The sequence below is a fragment of the Mastacembelus armatus genome, chromosome 22, assembly GCF_900324485.2.
Source record: "Mastacembelus armatus chromosome 22, fMasArm1.2, whole genome shotgun sequence".
Lineage (NCBI taxonomy): Eukaryota > Metazoa > Chordata > Actinopteri > Synbranchiformes > Mastacembelidae > Mastacembelus > Mastacembelus armatus.
The window spans coordinates 18,812,125-18,835,002 of NC_046654.1; the positions used below are offsets into that span (position 1 = coordinate 18,812,125).

The window sequence follows — 22,878 nt, forward strand, 5'->3', positions numbered from 1 at the left end:
CTGTTCTGTGTGTCTAGAAAAGTTGTTTTCTAGAGTCTATCCTATAAAGTATTTTTCTCTCATGCAGCTCGTAAGTCATTGGTCGATGAGCTAAATGAGTGTGTTTCAAGTCGAGTGCTGAAGCTGGAGAAAGAGAACCGGGAGCTGCAGTCCTCCATAGAGAGACTGAAAGAGGAGAACCACCTCTTGCAAGAGCAGCAACTCCATACCCAGGAGCTGGATAGGGAGAACCAGAGTCTCAGCAAGAAGGTGGCAGGCCTGAATCCGCTGGAGATTATGTTACAGACAGTAACAGATTTTTATATTACTTGTTATTCATTTGTATTACTCGTTATTAATAGTAGCTGTGTTTTTGTCTTGTTTGTTAGTTGGAGTGTCTTCAGAGCTTATTGGACCAGGAGAGACTGACCACTCAGGACATGGAGTCTCTGGGAGAGGAAATACTGAAGGAAAAACAGAGCCTGGAGAGAGAAATGCATGCACTGAGGGCAGAGAAAGATCAGCAGGTAATCTCAACGCGCACACATTCGACCAAAATTTTTATGTCACTTCAAAAAAAAAAGACCTTCCTTTCTACTTGTCCTACAATTGTCGTACAATCAGATCTCAGAGTTGGAGAGCGAGAAGCAGCACCTGTCTGATGTGGTGGCATCCCTTCAGGAGCGCGCACAGTCTAACAGTGAGGCAAGGGTCCGTGAGGTAGAAGCAGAGAACCGTTTACTGCACCAAAATATCACTGACACCAGATCCCGATTGGCCAGCTTGGAAACTCAACTCAAAGTAGCCAATGAGGAGGCTGCGAGGCTGATGGAGAAGGCGGGTCGGTGTGAGGAGGCGGAGAGAGAGGCAGCGAGGTTGGAGCGAAGCAGGGACACTCTGAACAGAGAAGTAATAATAATAATAAAATATTTATTTATGATATAGTCAGATTCAGAGCAGCAACAACTAATCACTAAAATTGTTATTTAAATTAATAAAAAAAATGTTACAAATTAATTATTAATCAGTTAATTATAATATCAGTTTGTTGGATTTAATGATATAGCTGTTTGTGGGCACAGTGAGCAGCTGCAGAGATGGAAATGGCAAAAGCGGCGAAAAATGAAAGTCACGTTTTCCACAAACAGTTTCGTTTACGGTTCTCAGGCTAATTGACACAGTAATTTGTGAATCTCACCGAGCAGACAGATTTCTGTTCATCAAATGTCACTCCACAGTGACTCTAAGACATGGGCATGAGACCCATGTCACTCTCAACCTATGTGTTTTTTAGTCTTTCCTCTGGCACATTTAGTGAATTTCTGATGACGGCTATAGCCTATAGAGGACATACAGGTTTCTCTGACAGTGAAAACACCATACACACAAACACACACACACACACACACACACTGCTGTTCCAATAACTAAACATAGGTGAAAGTTGATTTCAGTAACTGGCAGTGTGGGAAGCTTCAGGAACAAATTCCGGGTAATGTCCAGTTCATTTTCCTCAAACAATTTTGTCCTTACACTGAGATAATGTCTAGCAATGTTCAAGTGCATGTCTGAAAGCATGTTGCTTCGTTAGGGTTAATGTGCCAGTCACTTTTTCTTTTAGTGGGAAATTCTAGTAAATAAATGCCTTTTTAATGTAATAAAATTTAAGATCTGTTTAAATGTTATCACACAAAAAATATTTTGACTGATTGCTACAAAATGTAGTCTGTAAGATGTACAGTAGTTTTCCCTATTTTGCATACAGGTGATGTCTCTGCGTGCCTGCATCGAGCAGTCGGAGGCTTTAGAGAAGCAGGTGTCTTCTCTGGAGCAGGAGGTGCACAAGCTGAAACGGGAGGCAGAGGAGGCCCAGCAAGAGCTGCAGCAGTTAGGCAGGTATGAGTTGGATAACAGCCTGCTGTCAAAGGAGAACCTGGACCTCCGCTGTTCACTGGAAAACCTGCGCTCCTCATCTGCCCGCCTGGCTGCCCTACAGGAGGAGCATAATGAAGTCCAAAGAGAAACACATGCGCTGCAGAGAAGGCTGGAAGAGGTCAGAGAGGAGGCACAATCAGACAAGAAGAGAACAGAAAAACTGGAGGTGAACATGGCAGCTCTGAACCAGGAAAAACACCACTTAGAAGAGGAAATAAAGAGAAGTATGGAGGAGAGGGAAGATGCAGAGAGAGAGAAGAGGGAGACACAAAGCAGAGAGGAAGACCTGAGGAGGGAAGTAGAGGTACTGAAGGAAGAGCGGAGAAGGAGGGAGGAGGGAGACAGGGAGAGGAGGAAGCTCCAAATGGACCTGGATCAGTCAGAGAAGGGCAGGAAGCATCTAGAGAAGGAGAGCTTGAGGATCAGAAGCCTGCTAGAAGGGAAAGAGACAGAATTGGAAGACATAACCAGACAACTGGCTGCAGTGGAGAAGAAATCCATGGCTCTGAGTAAGGAAGTGGACAGGCTGAAAGAGATGGCAGTCAAAGCTAAAGAGATGGAGAGGGAGAACAAGGAGCTGCAGAAACAGGCAACTATTGACAAGAGAACCCTGGCTACTCTGAGGGAGGTGAGTGGAAAAACTTTAAGACTAGCCATGCAAGATGTCTTTACCAATTTTTTTTTTTTTTTTTTTTTTTTTGGACATGTGGCAGTTTTTTGGTTGAGAAAACAGCTGTGAATGTTTGTTTTGTATCTCTATATTATGTCAGTATTTACCCCAGAATTTAATCTCACAACAAGTATAGTATTTGACAAAACGCAAGATCCGTTTACTAGTCTTTCTGGAGCATTAATCGTATCATGTGACCTTCCTCACTCAGGTAGAGGTTGGTAAAACCAACAGTTTATATATCTTGTTTTCATTACAAGACAAATATCAGAGTATACTTTATGCTGTTCTAAATGCTCTTTTGTCCTCTGTATGGAAATGTAGATGTGTAAATAAAGTTTCATTGTGTATCACACACTTGTGTGTGCAGGAGTTGGTGTCAGAGAAGCTGTGTGTTCAGCATCAGAGTGTTGAGTTAGAAAGACTCAATGAAGAACTGGAGAAGATTGGACTGAACAGAGAAAAACTACTGCAGCAAGAGCACACACTGGAGGACAGGTAGTTTCCTCTCATGCGCATAGTTTGATCCGATTCTAGGATGACTAATCAGGCCAGAATTATTTTCTGTTTTGTAATTTTTCCTTCTTTATTACAGTTGTAAATGGATGTATTCATTCATGATGTCTTTTGTGTGTCCATGTCAGCAGGTACAGGCTGCTGGAGTCTCGGCTAGAGGAAACTGTCCAACAGACAATGAAGATTAAGGAAGAGAAAATCTCCACCCTGGAAGACAAACTTGAAGAGAGCAATGTACTCAATGCCGCACTACGTGTTGAGCTAGTTACTGTAAGGACCTACATATCCTAAGATTTCTCTACATAGTCCCTGAAAACACACTTTGTTTCTCTGTACTAGTGAGACTCGGTAACAAGATCATGAGGAATAAAGTTCCTTGATCATTTTGAACACTACATTGACCACCTAAATGTAGACTCAAAAAATAAAATGTGTTGTTCTTTCTTTTATTTGTGTTTTATAGATTATTTCCATATATTTATATGTCTTATTTTTTTATTGTATTTAATATTATAATTTTTGTGTTCTTTTCTGAAGGCTCGTCAGACAGTGTCTGTCCTGCGTCAGGAGAAGGAAGAAAACCACAACTCCCAGCAACACACAGGTGATGACCAGATTCAGGCATCAGCCACTGCTGAGCTGCTGAGGATCAAAGATCATCTTATTGATGTAGAAAAGAATGTAAGTAATACATTTCAACATCTGAATAGAAAGCTCACAGTGTATCTCACATTTCTCATATGTCTAATTTAATTTTTATAGTATATATGTATGTTTACAGCTACATTTATGCAGCTAATTTTATGTTTACTTTCACATAATTCATTCTTATATCTCCATATCTTCAGTTTTTGTGTCACTAGGTTTTCATAAATAATGATTATATTTCTATATCTTTTGTTTGTAAATATCTACTTATTTTGACCTGGTGATATGTTTGATGGTTTTTAATCAAACATTGCTGCATTTTTTTCTAGATTTAATGGTATTGTATTTTATTTATGTTATTTTCCCTACAGAAAAATTCCCATCCCTCTTACATTGATCACTAGTGTCTACATATTATTTTTTCAAATACTGGAAAAGATCACATAAATGACTGGCTCTGCTTGTAGCTACTACTCCAGTCTTCTCCTTCAGAATGCAGACTTGCTAAATGTTTTTGGTATTGTTACTTTCGGCAGAATGCCTCCCTGCAGACTGAGAGCACTCTGTTGAAGGAGCAGTTCAGACAGCTGGAGAACCAGAACACTTCTCTAAACAACCAGATGGTGGTGCTGCAGCGACATACCACCAGCCTGCAGGAACAGAATGCAGCTTTACATACACAGACAGCAAAACTACAGGTATAAAGCCTGCCAAATAAACAAATCTCCAAAAAAATTAACTGTTTTCTTTTCCCTGTGTTTTTTAACTGGCCATTTTTAATGTCTCTTTTAGGTGGAGAACTCCACACTCTCCTCTCAGAGTGCATCTCTCATGGCACAGAATGCTGTGCTGCAAGGCCAAGTCACAGCCTTGGAGACAGAGGTAGAGTCGTGGCAGCGACAGCGTGAGGAGGCATGGCGAGCTCGAGAAAGTGTGCTCAGTGACCACGAACGCCTTCTGAGTGTTCATGAGAGACAAGCACATGAGTATGAGCAGCTGATCAGTCAGCATGTTGAGCTGAAAGGCAAACAGAGGGCAATAGAGAATGAACACAGGATGCTCCACAGCAAGTAAGTTAGTAACATGCAAACCTTAGTGACATTATAGATATGCATGTCTTTGATCATCTCCCAGTCATCAAGATTGTCCATGGTGAGCACAATCAAACATTGGCAATGAGTAAAAGTAAAGGCAGTAATGATCTCAGTAATATTTACTTACTGTAACTAATGTGTACAATGGTGGTTAGTAGCTATAAATTGATGTTTTGGTTGTAATATAATGGTGCATTCAGAAAGTATTCAGACCCCCTTCACTTTTTTCAATTTAGTTATGTTGTAGCGTGATAATTGTTTAATTTGTTTTTTCCTCCTTAATTTAAACCAAGTACCACATAATGCCACAGTACCACAAAGTGACAGAATTTTAAGAATGTTTGTAAGCAACCCTGCTCACATATTTTCATATTTTTATATTGGAATACTGTAGTCTGTGGCCACCACATGAAGAAAAGTATGGGCTAAAATCAGCTACATGGCATCAAATGTTTATGTTGGGTTCATGTAGTGCAACCTAATATGACCATGTGGTTTGCTAAAGATATAATCACAGGCTCTATTAAGTAGCTCTGTGTTTGCCTGCAGGTATTGTATTTTGCTGCAGCAGAAAGAGAAATGGGAGGAGCAGGAGGGGTGTGGTCTGAAAGAGAAGGAGGCACTAAACCAGGAGATCCAGAAGAATCGGCTGCTACAGCAAGAGAATCTACAGCTAAAAACAGAAGTGGACAGGTACTGTATTTTTATAAAGTTCCACTGTTAGATTAAGGCTTGAAACATGATAAATTAATTTAATTTATTTGTTTTAAGGGCATTTCCCAAACAAATATGTCCCAACATACTGTACAATAACCACAGTTAAAATCAGGAAAAATAAATTGATGACAATTAATAAAATTTAAACAGTAGTAGAGCTAAAACAGACACACAATAATGAAACTAAAATACTAAATAATTGCTAATAATTTAATCAGTGCCAAAGGAAAATAAGTGTCTTCAGTCTTTTCTTAAAAACAAAAATGCTAGGGCTGGATTTGATGTCTAACAGCAGAGCATTCCAGAGAATTGGGGCTCCGTATTAAAAGTTTTGTTAAGCGTCAGAAAATTATACAACAATGTAGGGATTCAAGAATGGGAGAAGCGATCAAATTTTTGAGTACCAGCAATTAACCTGTCTGCAGCATTCTGGACCATCTGTAGGCCCCTAAGGCGAGACTTTGCTAGATGGGATAATAAAACATTACAGTAGTCTAGTCTGGAAGAAACAAAAGCATGTATAAATATTTCAAGCTCCGATTCCCCTAAGAATCGTGAAATGGTATGAAGTTGGTTGAATGCTGCTTTGGGTTAACCCTTGATTGAACCTTGATTGAATGAAAGTGCCTGGTCAAAAATGTCCCAGAGATTCTTAGCAGTTGAAGTTTGTTTAAGAGTGCAGTTACCAAGGATTAAAGAATGGTGGTCGCAAAGAGGATCCATGTGTGGAGGGCAGATCAGCAAAAACTGGCACTTTTTCACCACTTAGGTGGAGGAAGTTCTGTGACAACCAGAAATGTACTGAAATGAAACAATTGTTGAGTGCTGTCCAAGAGGCAATGTCCAAATTTATTGAGTGAGGGGAGTTATTGAAACTAACAGGGAGGTATAGTTGGAAATCATCAGCATAGCAATAGTAATAACACCAAAGCTACAAATAATTCTGCAGAGAGGAGATATATATATAAATATAACGAGAAGAGTAGAGGGTCAAGAATAGTGCCCTGTGGTAAGCCATAGCGTAGAGCGGAGACCATAGATAATGTGTTCTTAAACGACACACGTTGGTTCCTATTAGACAGGTAGGACTGTAATCAGTTTAAATTTGTTCCTTTGTGAAAACCATTCTCTGGCTTCTGTAAGAGTATCTTGTGGTCAACAGTAACAAATGCTGCGCTGAGATCTAAGAGAAGTAACGCTGAGGTGCAGTTCCGATCTAAGTTCATTAGGCGGTCGTTGGTGACCCTTGTCAGCTCTGTCTCAGTAGAGCATGAGACAAGGTATGCTGATTGAAGTGGTTTGAACATATTGTTGCTATTGAGATAAGAGGATAATTGTTCATGAGCCAATCTTTCCAGTAACTTAGATAAAAATAATAAATTACAAATTGGTCTGTAATTTTCAAGGGCGTTGTAATCAAGGTGCAGCTTCTTTCATAGAGAAGTGATGATGGCTGATTCAAAATACGATGGGACCATGGCAGAACTAAAAGATAAATTAAAAATGTTTATAATGGTTGGGTCAAAGACAGACCATAGTTCCTTAAGTTACATGAGGTTGGTTTTGCACTAAAAACTATTTATTCCTCTGATGAAATTTTAGCATCAGAAGATTTTCAGACACTTTCCTGCAGTGTGCTTTCTCATCATTTGACCACAGATGACAATATAATTAAAAATTAAACAACATTATGAGGTCCTTAAACTTTGAAAATGATGGGAGCAAGAAACCAGGATTTTCACGATTGACTGTTAATGCAAATCTATCATTTATAAGAAATTAGATATGTCACACTAAACAGGGTGGTTGGCCTGTGCAATCTGCAGAGGCAAACTATGATAGTTACAGAGCTATATGAGCAGCGGTGTCGGCTGCCTTATTTCTTTAAGCACCTTACATACATTTTAGTGCACTTTCTCTGGCAGTCATTGCACGGTAAACATATAGAATAACCCTAGAACATAAACCTTAGAAATAAAGTTTAAAATATATGGCCCCAAAGAGCTATCTAATGTGAAAACTCACATCCCCAGAGTGGTACATATCATTTCTTCTTCCTAGCGTGAGCCCTGCACAGCTTCGTCTGGTCACTGTGTGAAACAATAGCAGGCTGCTGAACTCAATGAGTTCCCAACTCCCAAAAGTGAGCATATCAGCTGCACTGACTCCCATCTGTGCAGGGCTCACATTATTACAGGAAAATGTCGTACAGTATATAATGAGAAAATGATGTTTTAACATGAACATATCTCACAAAATGAGAAGATAAGATACTTGGCAAGAGTTTAGGCCGAGTTGATCTTTGCCTAAACAGTTACTTTATGGCCATCATGTACACGTGTTCTCCAGTATATAATCCAACCCCTGCTTGGTAAATATTAGTATATTAGTTCAGTATTAAGTTTCCAAATCAGAAATACTTAAGTTCAGGTGCAGTGTAGCTACTGGTTCTACTGCTGAGTATGAAGCACACCGATAGTCACTGTACTCGATTAAAATTCCTTGTGTGTATTTGGCCAATAAAGCTGATTCGGATTCCAAAACAGTTACGTGTTGATCTTTTCTTATGTTGGCCTAGTTATTATGCCCTTCTTTATCACTTCTTCTACTCCACCTTTAGATTGACAGAGAGCCAATCACAGCAGTCAGAGAAAAACGAGGGGCTCCAACAGCGCATGAATGAACTCAAAAGCTCATTAAGCTCGACCCAGCTAGAAGTCAGTCGATGGATGGCACTATACGATTCACTAATGGAGCAACACCGAGGCCTGGATCTAAACATGACTAAACTAGATAACCACTGTGAGGTAAACAGCTCCTCTTATTTTACCACAGGTCACAGGGAAGAAAAAGTGACAAATATATTTTTGTAGCATAGCATTTGACTTAAAACTCCCCTTTTCTTCATGACTCTTGTATGTGTGTCTTTGTTAAGCTGTTGAGCCGACTGAAAGGGAACCTGGAAGAGGAGAACCATCACCTCTTGAGTCAGATCAACCTGCTGAGTCAGCAGAATCACACTCTGCTGGAGAGGAGCATGGAGAGTAAAGAGCTGTATCACCAGGAACAGAAACTATACATGTAACTGCACACAGTCCAATACCTGTATAACAAACTAAACTTGTTGCTGCACACAACACCTATAGTATACTGATCACAGCTTTTAATTATGTAATTATCTGGAAATGCTGATGGAATATACAATATGCAGTGACTTCAGAAAGTATGAAAACACCCTCACATTTTGCACACTATATTGTGATTGCAGAATTAATTGGCCTTGATAGTTGTAAAATAGAGTTTGCAAGCAGCTTCTGTCAGAATCCAGGTGTGCACAGTTGATAGAAACTTTGAAGTCCTTTGGAGGTCCAACAGACTTCTACAAAAGACTGAATTAAGGGTCTGAATGCTTTTGTAAATGACAAATGTAGTTTTTAATTTTTAATGAATTTGTAAACATGTCTAATAAAAAAAATTCCTCTTTGAAAAACGAAAAGACAAAATGGACACCTCTTTGTCATGGAAACCTCTGCTTAACAGTCCTGGGTTTCTCGTCATGAAGCACTTATCATTATGAGTTGAGTTTTTATTCAACACGAGACAAAAAGGGGTCGGACTATATTCAAAAGTAACTGCATATATCCTGAATACTGTTAAATCAAAGGTAGAGAAGGTTGGAACTCTAATGTTCAAATTTAATGTTTCTGTTCTTCTTTGTTTCTGTCTGTCACTCTCTAATTAGTGATAAGCTGAATGCACTTCGTCGTCAAAAAGAGAAACTTGAAGAGAAGATCATGGACCAGTACAAGTTCTATGACCCCACTCCTAAAAAGTAATACTTTGATCACTATCAACACCTTATTTCTACAATTAGAGCTGGGTGATAGAACCAGTGTATAATGTACACTAATCTCAGTATGCTGTCAGTAGGGTTAGTTTGGGAAGGGTTGCTTAACTACACATGCCCAGCCAATCACATCACAGAAACTGTTTTTTCTGACTGAACATAGGACAGTCCTTAAGAACAGAAAGTTGAGTTAGCTAAACACAGATGTTTTTGAATAAGTATAGAAATTCAGACATTGACAGAACATATTCCATGTTGCACACAGCACAAACTTGTAATTATCACACACCATCACTATAACTTTACCAATCCCCTGGTACAGGCAGCAACACCCCAACAGCAAACCTTAATGTTACTTTGTTCTTCTTTCAGACATAATGTGTGCTGTTGCTTTTCTTTCGCTGTAGAACACAAGACATGGTACTGATTGTAGATTGTACCGATACACATGGCCGTTCAAGCCGGTGAACGTTATTAAAATGTGAGCTCCCTGCATGCAGCAAACTTTCTATAATGCAGGATTTTTAAAGTTTATACTGACATGCTTCAAGATTTAACAGAATGGTTCCTTTATTTACAGAATCTTCTCTTGCAAGCTCAGTTGATTCTTGATATGGTTTTAGGTTTAAAAGGAATATTTAGGCTAAAACAGAAATATTAACCTGCTGTCAGTACTGACTAAAAAACATGATTAACATTTTATATCAAATGTGGTATTGTTTATTTATGTTATTTACTTCTGTTTTTTGCATATATGCCACAACAGAGCTTTGTGTTGGCTTTGGGTTTTCTGAATCTGAATGTAACTGTCTACTATTGAGCAGATATTGATGTTTAATATATGAAAAAACATATATAAATGTTGTGTTGCCAGGCGGAGTCAGTGGTCTGGCGCCAAAGCTTTAGCCAAACTGATTAAACCCCGAAAGGAGAGCAGTAGGGAGAGAGGGGACGACCGTGACAAGGAAGGTGGCAGAGAGCGAGAACGAGCAAAGAGTGCCCCAGACATCCCCTTACCTGCCCCACCCCCACTCATCCCCCCTGAGAACCCACCCTCTCCTCCCCAACGGACAGGAAGTGACTTGCAAGACGGCAGCTATGCTCAAAGTAACCAAAGCAACCACACTACTAGCCCCAGCCTAGGACCCCAGAGTCCAGCACTTACACCCATCAGCCAAGGTAAACACACTGCACACAATACATAATGACAAAAAGATAAAAAACATGAGTGGATCACTATTGCCACCAATCATCTTCACTATTTCTTATTATATTTTCTAATCTTCCATGCAGTTTTTGTCCTCCAACTCCTCCTACACGCTTACAGATAGAAACATGGTTCCAACTTTAAAATATTAAGCATACTGAGGAGAAATGTGCTATTACTTTGTGTTTGTATCTCATTTCTGTGATTTTATATGAATTTTTAAAAATTTAAAAATTCCCATTCAAATGAATGGGAGAAATGATCTGACTTTACTGAAACAGGCTGATTTCCATGAGCCTATATCTATGGCATACATGCAGCTGGAGACTCTGTTTAAATTTTAAAATGCTTCAGTACCTTTAATCTGTCAGGGTTGTGCTCCGTGTTGTTATATCTTGTGTAGTTTTTTATTAATTTACATCTAAAATGAGGGATGTCACGTTTTGCAGAGTTTAACAGTGTGTGACGTCACCAGCTAGAGCGGAGAACAGCCTGGTTTTCAGAGCAGAAAAAAATCTCTCCAATGCTCTCACGGCTTCAGTTTTAACTCTACAAACACAAACTTTATAATCCACAAGTTTAATCAAACATATAATCCACAAGAGTTGCACTTAGCTCCATCTGAGCCTTAACAGGTGAGTCGCGTTTCATTGACTCCAATAGAAATTGTCTCTGAGGCTGTCACTCTAAACTGCTCTCATGGCGTCATTTTAACTCCAATCTAGACAAACTCGCATGATGTTTATGTACAAGATGTTAGGAATCTAGACAGTCAAAGAATTTCTCCCGTAGAGTGAGTATTTTGTGAGCAAATTGCGGGTTTGCGGCGCATTAGCTTTTCACGGTGTTCATGCTAAGTAGAATGTGCCTCCTTCTTATGCAGTAAAAAGCAACTGAGCCCACAGCTTGTCTGATATAGCTTACTGGGTAGGGCGTCTGTCTGTCGTGCGGCATACCTGAGTTCGCTCCTGGGTGAGTTTATCTTTTAAAATGTTTGACATGAGATTCAGTCCCCAACTTGAAGTGATCAACACATATTGCAAGCGGGAATAACAGTGTGCTTTCAGCAATCACAGCCATTTTCCTCTGGAAATGCACATTCTAGTTTCACACTTCTGTTTCTCTCCACAGTTAACATCCACTATCCTTTCTCTGCTCACTCCTCTAACAACAATAGGAACTATTCAGATATACTTACTTTATTTTTCACATTTGATCTGTCTGTGCAGCTGTCTTTTTGTATTTTTAAGTATTAGTTCTTTTTATTAGTAATTTTTGTTTTTTGATAGATCCATAGATGGACTTGTAGATTTAGTGGCAACGAAAATGAGTGCAATGTTCAGTACTTGTGTGCCTCTGTAGATCCTGTGTGACCAGAGTGCCTATGTACTATGTGCCATGAAAGCAGTCATTATTGACTGGATGATACTGTATGGTATGGAACAGAATAGCCAAAAACTGTGTCACTTGTACACTTCCACAAAAACAGAAGCAACAGAAATCAAGACTGGTCTTTTCTTGCCTTGTAATCACTACATGTCACATTTTTGGCCTGGGATAATCACTGAGGACAGTGAGCATGAGAAAAACCGAGCGTTTAGCATGGCAAGCTTCCTCCTAAAACAATTGAACATCAGTTATGGATGTGCCTGTGTCAGTTTTATTTAATCGGGTAAATGCCACTGAGGTTAGCAGTCTCTTCAAGGCAGACCTGATTAGGATGACAACATCTCAAGTTTCAGACAATACAATCCATCATGAAACACAAATGCAATTCATGAACCACAGATGAAGGCTTAAAGCAACACAATGTGACTTTTGCTCACGGTTTCCCACATCTGGTTGAGAAGCCCAATTGTCCGTTACCAGTGTCGTAAATACTGTTGCTGTATAAGGTTCCCTGTGGGCAGCACAATACATGTGAATTTGTTGACTGAGCTCTCAAAACCGGTGACATTAGTGTTGCTTTAAATAAGCTAAGAACAAATGAGGTTATAAGACTTATAAACTTGCTTAGAAAATACATAGAAAAACATTCACTAATGAGTTTATGAGTAACCTTGAATTCATCAGTGGTGTTTTACCATTTCACAATGATGTATAATTAAAGTGGTTTACCACCACATCTCTAATATAAATTCTGACATTGGTGGACATTGCTTTGAACTAAAGGTTAATTTACAGCAAAGGCTGTGGCTGCCTAATGCATCATCGCTATCCTGTTAATAGACCTGGGTTTCCAATGCATGGTTCTAACGATTTTATTTCTATGGGATTTCTGTTTTATTGCCCTTTTCTCAAATAGAGTTGCACTGAAGGCTGAGCTCAGCTCACTGCCAACAGGCTTTCAAATGCCTTTTTTTGAATTCCACAGGTATGTGGAAGAAACTGACATTATTTAAGGAGACAAGTTGAAATGTAAAAAGTAAATCCTGCCAGTGGTTGTACTTTACATCTACTTAAGTTTTATTTATACACAAGTCTACAGATTAGAGTTATTCCTAAAGCTGTATCTGTCATCTGCTTTCCAATAGTCTTACTTTCAGAGTGAGCTGAGGTCAGTCTAATGCATGATTGCTTAACAGCAGAATTTATGTCTTTGTTTTGTTCTAATGGGTTCTCTTGCATGACATCTGTTATTTTTCATTCTGACAATCCGGTACTTAATAACTTTTTAATTAACTATGTTCTGCATTTTATTCATCGTTACTGTCTTTTCATTCTCTCTACATTTCTCCATATCTCTGTCCATTTCTCTCCCACTCAGCTCTTCCTGCCCCAAAACGCTTCCGTTTTCTCCGCAGTAAAAGTCAAGACAAGCTCCTCCCCTCCCCTACCTCCTCCTCCTCCTCCCGCCCCTCCCTCTCTCTCACTAGACGACTACGATTTTGGTCTTCCACTGACATCACAACTGGCGTTGTCACTAGTCAGTCAATGTCTGCCAACGGAGTATTCTGACATCTTCCTCATCATCATCATCATCATCATCATCACCATCATCACCATCATTTTGAACACACTGTCATCATCACTGTCAGCCCCATAACTCATTGTTGTGACTTTCTATATTTCAGTATTACACATATCATACATGCATGCTCCCCACAAACACTAATAAAATACAAGCAAAAACGCACACTCCACGGTTCAAATAAACATACAGCAGGGGCATGTTGCTGTTCGCCAGCCAGTATAACTAGTAAGTAGTATGAGTAGACATGATTTCTGTATGTGTGTCTGAGCTTGTGACCATGCTGCTGTTTCCAAGCATGCTTAGCTGGCCTTTACTGTTTGCAATTACTTAAACAGTTTTGTTTTTAATAGTATCTCTATAAATGATTTGAGTGCCTGCATGCCATCAGCTCCCTGTAGTGTTTTGGTATGTCAGTGAGAACTGATGGCTAGATTAAGGTCAGGTCTCATTTCTTGTCTTCTCTGTGCTGTGTGTTGCTCAAATAGAGATCTGTGCTTCTCTTTTTCTCTTTAGCTACTGTAAGTAGTTAGGGTAGGTTGATTGGTGACTCTAAATTGCCCATAGGAGTGAGTGTGAGTGTGTGAGGTTGTTTGTCTCTATGTGTCCCTGTGATGGACTGGTGACCTGTCCAGGGTGTACCCCTGCCTTTCACCCAAAGAGAGCTGGGATAGGCTCCAGCAGATCCCTGTGACCCTGGTTAAGGAATAAGTGGGTATAGATAATGGATGGATAGATGGATGGAAGTAGTTAGGGGTCACCACAGCTACTGCAGATTTGTCACCAGCCAGTGTGTCAGTTCTTCACCTGTAGATCATTTAGAGATATAAAGCCCAAATAGGTTTTGAAAGGTCAAGGTCTCACACCAATATCAGAATTTTTAAAGCTGCACCAGACACAGAAAGTCTTAACTAATCAGAAATTTTGAAATAAAAAAAAAAACTGAAGAACTAACACAATATAATGAACAGCAAATTTTATAAGCTGAACTGTGAAGGATTTCTTTGTTGATGGAGTAGGACCTGTTGCTTCTGGTGGGTACTTTGAGTGAATGTAAGAAATGTTTGGTGCTACTGTTAGACTTTGTTTTAGCTTGTTGCAGATAAACCTTTCAGTAGGGCTTTCACAAAAGCGAAACACACAAACCGGATCATTTGATTGAAGATAAATACACTTCACCTGAAAAGGAAGTGTGCGCTGTTTCTCTCAGGCACATTGAGTAATGCTGATGTCTTCCAAAGATAAGAGTCAGATCTTTTTGAGTTTCTCAACTAATAATTTGCTAATATCAATTTGAAATCGTTATAATTGTCCCTGCTCTCTGTTGTGGCTAAAAATAGATCCCTTTTAATGTTATTTCAACATTCTTGTAAGTTGAACTTTAGAATGAATTTTTGAAAGGAAGAATGCAGACAAAGTAAATGAAAAATGGAAAAGGCTACATTTCCATACAGTGAAAAAAATGAACTCAGCCACCGGTTCATTGCCATAATTACTTGTACTCAATTTGACAGTACCTGCTATTGCTAATGACATGAAACTGAAAGTTTTTTTTTTTAGTTTGAACATTTGAATCTCTGTAAACCTTTTTTGTTTACAGAGATTCAGTGTGTTTTGTGAAGGAGTGGTGTGGAGGGGTTCTGAAAACACTTTTAGTGTTTACTATTACATCAGCTCTTTTATCATTAGAGAAAATGGCAGGGCATTGTATTAGTGAACCTGCTTTATTGTTCATTGTTTCCATGTTCACACCCCCATTGACTTGACTCACTGTGGCGCAGAGTGAGAATTGGAGAGGCAGCTGCACCTTTTACAGGTTTCAGTGACTCTGTTTCCTTGAAATTGGTAAGAAAAATAAAGTACCTGAGTATGCTTGGGTACAATATAGCTTTAAGTGTATGAATATTAATATCAAAATGAGAGACATAAATTGAGTAATAACATGTATTGTGTAGCCTCCAGCATGCTTGGGCAAGTAAATGGATTCTTAATGTTCTGCTTTGCTTTCTTGCTACACTGCTACACATAAAATCCCAGCCCATCCGAGTGCTTCATTCCTGCGTTCACTGTACTGTGCTTCTTATTGTTCACGGTATCTTTCATGGTCACACTATGGACAGAGGCTCAGAGTACTTCACTCTTATTGGTCTGCAGGCTTGACTGACAGGGGACGAGGAGTTTATCGCAGCAGTACTCCAGGTGGCAGCAATGAGAGTGTCAATGGAGAAGATGGACATGGACAAGGTAATTAATACATTATTGATTAGTAACAACAATGTTTCAACACTGCGAGGGGATTATTTATTTAGTTGACAAGATGAAAATTAGAGCTCATGGTGGTAATTATTTCTACAAACATTTTTAGATTATATGATTATTTTACAAAACAATATTGGTGTATAATCAGCAAGCGAGCCAATTGTCCTTTTTATTAAGACCACTAATTTTAGCTTGTTACTTTAACGGGTCTCACTGTATTTTTGGTGTTGTCAGTGACTGTTTTGTTCAAAAAGAACTGGGGGAGAGCAAAGCAATGCCTGCTTTGAAAGAGGACACAATATGAAGAATCAGTTTTAAATTTGACATATACCTTGATGCTTTCACATGTAAGATCAATAAGAATAAGTTCATGTACTGCAAATACAGATATAAAGCATATGTAGAGATGCAACACACCTTTATTTTCTGTATAATTTCATTGAAATCTTCTGTATTTAATTAGTTGCTTTTCCTCTAAAAAACTAACCTCTGTTTGTTTTTCAATCCCAGGGCAGAACCATAAAGCTCTGAGTTCCACTCCAAGTCATCAGTCATTCTTACTCGGCCTACCCAACAGCTGTAGCTCGAGACTGGGACAAAGCCACAGACCCAGAGGTAGGTCTGGACAATACATTCAACATTATTTAGAAGTCAGCAAGAGTGTGAATGTACTGATGATAGTGCATCAAAACATTCAGGACTGTTATTTGATGAAGACTCTCGCCACAACACCTCTGACTCCATGACTGGTCACCATGACAACATGGGAGGTCTTCCAGGCTCAGCAGATTACAGCTACAACGCCTCTACCTCCAATTCACCTGTCACCTGCAGAGGTACAATATCGCAATATTAAGCAGGATATTCATGTAAATATTTAATTTGATTTCAAATGCTTCAGGTTCAGTGGTAGCTCTGCAGTTCATGTTTTAAGTAATGTTAATTCTGGTGTAATCAGCTGGTACTTACAGGTAATAATATTAATATCTTGTCTTAGACTCACTGGATCAACAGGCTCGCTCAGCTAGCCTCCCTAGTGATGAAGTCATGGGTCTTAGCCAATCACAGCAGACTTTATCACGTAGTTCCACCCTCTCATATGACCACACATCCCAGAGGGCCCAACCACAGCGTGGAGGTGGTGTTTGGCGTAAGACTCGCCCATCTTCACCTGGAAGTGAGATGGTGACACTGGAAGAGTTTCTACAAGAGAGCAACATACAGTCACCTCCTATGGTAAAAGATGTGTGTGTGTGTGTGTGTGTGTGTGTGTGTGTGTGTGTGTGTGTGTGTGTGTGTGTGTGTGTGTGTGTGTGTGTGTGTGTGTGTGTTCAAACAATGGAAACAGAAATGTGGACAGAATAAAAAAAGGTTAAAATATTTAAAGAAAAGGTGGAAGAATAAGAAAGAAACTGAGCCAGCTGATAGAGAAACAGCCTACAAACTCAGAAAGCAGGATGGTTTTGAACTCAGCTGGAGTAAATCTTGGGCTGGTCATACACCAGGAACAGCATTAACACACCACATGAATTATATTTTTAGGTCATACAGTCATTCAGACTTGGCCTTAAAGACATGCACATTTTAGTTGTTTGAGTGGAACTCTGTAAACAACGTATGTATGTTAAAAACTACGAAATGTAATAAAAAGTTACTTTACAGTATTTTATGCTGATCAGACTCAACCCTCACTGAAGCCAAACAACTAATCGTAGAATACTCAGTACACAACGACAAATTTCTATAAAACGTCTACAAGTGTAATGGATTCGGTTTGACAGTAAGCAGGCTGGCAGTAGAGTTTGTATTGTTGGCATCTTTTATTGATCATTTTACTTTCTGCTGTCGTAGTGTCCCTAGCTGAACATATAGGAGTAAATATGGCTTTCTTTGGTCAGTTGGCCTGCAGGTTCAGGGTGGCAATTTTGAGAAATGTTATGATGAATTCAAGGTTTTGATTACTTCTGCTTGAAGCCTCAAGCCGTTGAAAACTGCTGACATTCAAGTTGTTACAGGGCATTTATTAAAGATGCACAGTACAGCCATGAGAACAGAACTGAAAGTAATGCAGTTTTTTTTTTTTTTTGATTTACCATTTGTGTTACAGTTTCAGTGTGGTGTCAGCAAAACCAATAGCAATAATGAAAATGGAAAACAAAAGTAAAAAAAATGGAAATTGAAGTGACATGTTGATGCTGGCATTCATCAATGAATAGTGGTACCAAAAAATGAAACTCAGGTAGTAATTTTCTCAGCACATAGCAGTGGTATATGTCCGCTGCCATTGAAGAAATGTGTGACATACAGTATCCTGTAGCAACCAATAGTCAGCAGTGAAATACCACTAAGAATCAGCATGTGCTATTAAAACCATGGTGGCACATTGTTCCAGTCAATTGGAAGATCACTGCGTCACTCAGCCAATTGGGTTTAGATAACTATCTAATTACTATTTAGATTACTTATATTAGATTATTTACATTACTATCTGTCATTAATTTTTCTGTCTAGGTGTCTACAGGAAGCAGGGAGGATTTGACTGACTATTTCACCAGAAGTCCTGCCCCCTCTGGTCCCATTGGCAGAGATCAGATGACTCCCACCAGCTACGTCACACCCACTGTACAACCATTCAGCCAGAGGCCAGGTCAGAGTGTGAAGCCTTCACTCCGCCACCCTGTTGGCCAGTCCCCAGCCTCAGGCCAGGCTGTCACCCATAGAACCAGCCAGTCACTGAACAGGGCCTTTAGCCTGGCTTCAGCTGATTTGCTGCGTTCAAATGGGCCAGACAGTTTCCGTGGGTATGAGGGATCTCCTGGCCAATCAGATGTGGTAGTTCGGCGACAAGGAGGAAATAATGGGAGAGAACGACCACTCTCTGCTCGTTTGACTGGTTCAACCAGTCAGCATGGAGATGGAAGCTTAAACCCATCCATTCACCATTCCTCCTCTCTCAATCTACAAACAGAGAAATCTGCAGAGCGAGAGAAAGAGAGAGGGAGGACTCCAGTCTCTCGGAACGGCCCTTCATCCTCCTCTTCCTCCTACCATCACCGTGGAGAGGTCGCCTTGGTAACCCCTGTCAGGGCTGTAGCCATCACAAGGTCTGAGGAAGCCCCTGAGCATGGGGAAGTATTAAGGGAGGGGCGATCAGGTGACTCCTCCCACATAAAGAAAGAAAGTGAAAGAGTGAGGTGCGCCTCTGTTGAACGCCCCAAAAGCACACCTGCTTCCCCTGACCCCAACAATGACCCCCAGACGGTGTGGTATGAGTACGGTTGTGTTTAAACACTGAAGCTAAAGGCCTTTTTTGGCTGTTACAGTGTCTGAGGACAGGAAGCCAACTACATTCTGCTGGGGCTAAATGCTGAAGCTTTATGGGTCATTGAATCACTAAGTGTATTTTATTGTGGATAAATATTAGAACTCATCCACTGGAAGTTTGTGGGTGGGGCTTTGTCTAAATCCTGGAAAGCAAAGTCACATTTAAAAACATCTCTGCATAAAGGAGTTCAATTTGTATTTTCATTTGTATATGAAAAACAAAACCTGAGTCTGTACACCACCTGCCACTACAGCTGATTATGACATCAATTAATCTTTCTTAAGTGAAGGAGCTGCTGGGATTTATGGATCTGTGGAGTCAATTTCCACTTACCACTTGTCATCACAAGCTGAATCTCAGAGGTGGATGCAATATCGATTTGACCTCACTGGTGGTCTTTTAAGGAATTGGACCTGAACACCACAACACTAAAGATGGTCTCTAAGTGCGTTGCTATTAAAGGCTGTTAGAAAAATGAATTGTGGGTATTTCAACCAGACGATGTTCCTGATGTTAACTTTTAAAAGCGTTTTGGCTTTAACACATACAGAAATGGAGATGGAAGCTGAGGTCTGAGAATCCATAACACTTGTAGGCTGCAGGAACAGAGGACAAGTGCTAAATGTACAGTTGTGGACCAGAACACTAAGAACTGGCTTTATTTATGAGCTGGAACTCTTTGACTGCTGACCAACACAATTTCTGGAAATGGATGCCACCACTTTAGATAAGTGTGACTGATCTAAAGTGAAGTTGAGCAGAAGCAGCGCACTGGCCGAATGTATTAGATTTGTCCCCTTGTGTGCTCTGTAGAACCAACACTGGAAAAGACGAGAAGAAGGAAGGAAACACAAATTGAAGCAAAGCCAGACAAAGAAAGTGAAGGGAAAATGGGTGAAGAGGGTGAGTGAGGGAGAATAAATGGAAGGAAAGAGTGGTGGACGGATATAGAGATGGTTGGAGTGATGGGAGGATGATAGATAAACAGGACAGAGATGAAGGGCCTCCTCCCACTTAAATTACAGTCTTTCTCCCTCCATCTTTAGATTCTCTCCCAGCATGCAACACGCTGAAAATTACTGGAAATGTTGCTCAACCCGAGCCAATACTAGCTTCAAAAACACACACAAACATACAGTATAATGACATATACAGACACACAGAGGCATTGTATTTGAGGGAGTTGGTTGTGGTTTTGCTAACCATTGAGCTGGACCTAATTCACACACATGCAGACACACACACGCACACACACACGGCTGGATATTTTTTTTGTAGGGTGTACTGCTGCATATGTTGTTAGCCATACAGTTGTAAGCACTGGACTGAGAGTGAGCCTGAGCTCAGACCCATGATAATCTGGATGTTTAGTGTGCATGCAATGAATGAACTAGAGTTTAGTTTTTATACACCAGTACACCAAGTTAGTGAACAGAACAATAATGTAATGGGAACAAACTCATCCAAGTGTCTCTGGTATATCTGACTGTGGTGCACATTAAACATTAGCGTATGCTGTGTTATGTGGGGTATATGGTAATATGGCTGCCTGAAAGTGTTTTTGCCATGTAACATAGCAATATGGATAAAGTCTTCTGTAGCAGCAGAAGTTGATTTCAGCTGGAACAACTACATTATTAATCCATTTGACACTTCTGAAAAATTAGCCAGTAGCAATTGTTAACTCCTAGTCAATGTCAAGCAAAAACATTTTTTGTTCCAGCTTCTCAACTGTGAATTTGGTTTTATCTTTAAATTGTGTTAGCTCACGCACACTCTACTTTGATGCTGCTGTATATCAACATGAAGTGATAGTCAAACACTGAAACCACAAGAGGCATTTATAAAACTAAAACTTTCGACTGAAACACTGAAGTGGTCAGTAGGATCTGGACGGGCGAGCAGCAGACCAGATTTCTCTGTGTGTTTGTGCCCAAACATTCAGGATTCCTGAACATTTACAATACCAACATCAGTATCTTAAAATAACAAATGAAGCAGAAAATAACAGCTAAAATCAGGTGGTTCTTAATGGACCTGTCCTCAGATACAGGTCAAATGACTGATAACCCGTTTACCTTATTGCAAAAATAATACCACCTTTATCTCATTATTTCAAGAATCCTGGAACTTATATTACCATAAACAGCCCCTACCACTGATTTACATCAGGACAGATACCTCAGTGTGAATTATACAACAGGGATTTGTATTGTCTTTACAGAATTTAGTCATGGCCAAACCTGTTAATTTGCTTATTAAAACATGCAGATATTCACTATCACTGAAGTGGCTGCTTCAGGTGAACAACCATAAACACCGTAGCCCAAGCTGTAGTCAGGGGTCTGTTGGAGACACTTGAATGATTTGGGGATCACTGTTGTCACTAGAGTTTACTGGTTCTTGGTGTATTTTTTTAGCCAATTAAAACAGAGAAGATGATTAGAAAGAGATGGAAGAAAGGGAAAGTGTCTGTTGGAGATAAATGATGTTAATGGAAAAATAATCTAAAGCCAGTGATGCTGAAGTCCTTTAGTTTGTACTGCTGATTATAAATGTATATCTGACTTTCTTGCATTAGGTAAGATGATGGCAACAAACATTCTTAAAAGCACTAGTATGATGATGAGGCAGAGCAGAACCTAATAGTGGAGTAGCACAAAAGAAGACTTGACTGGGATCCACAACTACCCTTTCGAACTAAAAACACATCGATATGCATCAACAAAATAAATTATTTTACTTCAACATTTGTATATAATGTTAGAGTTTATAAACTGGTCAAATATCAGAAAACGGGATATTTTTTGCAAAATATGTTGGACGTTTACCCTTAAAACGAATCCAAATGAATTCCACTGATTCATACTGTACCTGTATAAGAGTGAGATCAAAGCACATGAAATTATACGATGTGATACAGTGCTGTCAGCAGTTGCAGCCTGTTGTCTTATTGTTGTATTCTTACCTCCCAAAGGTCTTCAGGACATTAATATGTATGTATGTGGAAGTCAGATGGTTTCACTTCTCTGACATTAAATAGGAAAAAACGGAATTAATTTCCTTCTACTGAAACAACACCATCACACACTTGTACATGCATTACAATGCCTGTTATTGGCCTTGTGCAAGTTCTGCACGTGTGTGGTCGTGCATCCTGTCATTTCTCTATGTGTTTGTTTGTCTACCTGCTTTGCTTACCTGTGTGTTTCCATCTCTGTTTCTGGCTCTTCTTGTCTCAGCGCCATTGTGCAGTCTTTACTAAAGAGCAGCGTCACACAGGGGAAGTAAAAGCAGAGGGTGAAGTAGAGCTGATGCCATTGGTGTTTCCTGCTGTAACTGGAGAAACTGCTACTACTGGCTTTAGTAATAAAGATTTATAAAATTGAGATGGTGCTCCTGCTTCTGTTCTAACATAGATCAGGTTTTCCTTCATAGGTGCCTACTGGAAAACCACTAGTTGGATCAATCTGTGTTTTGGTGGATATGCAAGAAGTGCAGAGCAGTAAATCAACAATCAACATTTTAGGTATATTTTAGTGTATGTGTTCTTATTTCAAAAATACTGTGTTTAATTATTTTATGTTTTATTAAAAAATACATTTTGCAGGTAAAAATGTACCTTTCGTTGCAGCCGTAGCTGAAGATTATATTTATTAGCAGTTTATTAATAAAATTTGAATTTGAGTGGCATTTTTCACTGATCCTCA

The 22,878-nt window shown here is 39.6% G+C and overlaps 1 protein-coding gene across 2 annotated transcripts in view; it reads left to right on the plus strand.

Annotated features, from left to right (window-relative positions):
* Positions 1-22,557, plus strand: part of ccdc88c (coiled-coil domain containing 88C) — a 49,410-nt gene extending 26,853 nt beyond the window's left edge. Inside the window, exons 13-31 of one of the 2 annotated variants that reach the window (XM_026304177.1) lie at positions 68-249; positions 369-506; positions 604-888; positions 1,745-2,542; positions 2,955-3,082; positions 3,229-3,370; positions 3,638-3,781; positions 4,285-4,446; positions 4,541-4,818; positions 5,392-5,535; positions 8,180-8,366; positions 8,495-8,640; positions 9,302-9,391; positions 10,281-10,585; positions 15,739-15,828; positions 16,354-16,458; positions 16,542-16,679; positions 16,841-17,079; positions 18,355-22,557. In XM_026304177.1, coding sequence (XP_026159962.1) covers positions 68-249; positions 369-506; positions 604-888; positions 1,745-2,542; positions 2,955-3,082; positions 3,229-3,370; positions 3,638-3,781; positions 4,285-4,446; positions 4,541-4,818; positions 5,392-5,535; positions 8,180-8,366; positions 8,495-8,640; positions 9,302-9,391; positions 10,281-10,585; positions 15,739-15,828; positions 16,354-16,458; positions 16,542-16,679; positions 16,841-17,079; positions 18,355-19,131 — 4,478 coding nt within the window. In that variant the 3' untranslated portion in view covers positions 19,132-22,557. Of the gene's footprint in view, positions 1-67; positions 250-368; positions 507-603; positions 889-1,744; positions 2,543-2,954; positions 3,083-3,228; positions 3,371-3,637; positions 3,782-4,284; positions 4,447-4,540; positions 4,819-5,391; positions 5,536-8,179; positions 8,367-8,494; positions 8,641-9,301; positions 9,392-10,280; positions 10,586-13,380; positions 13,714-15,738; positions 15,829-16,353; positions 16,459-16,541; positions 16,680-16,840; positions 17,080-18,354 lie in introns of those variants that run through there. The other variant, XM_026304185.1, reaches the window with a different exon arrangement.
* Positions 22,558-22,878: the final 321 nt, after the last annotated feature.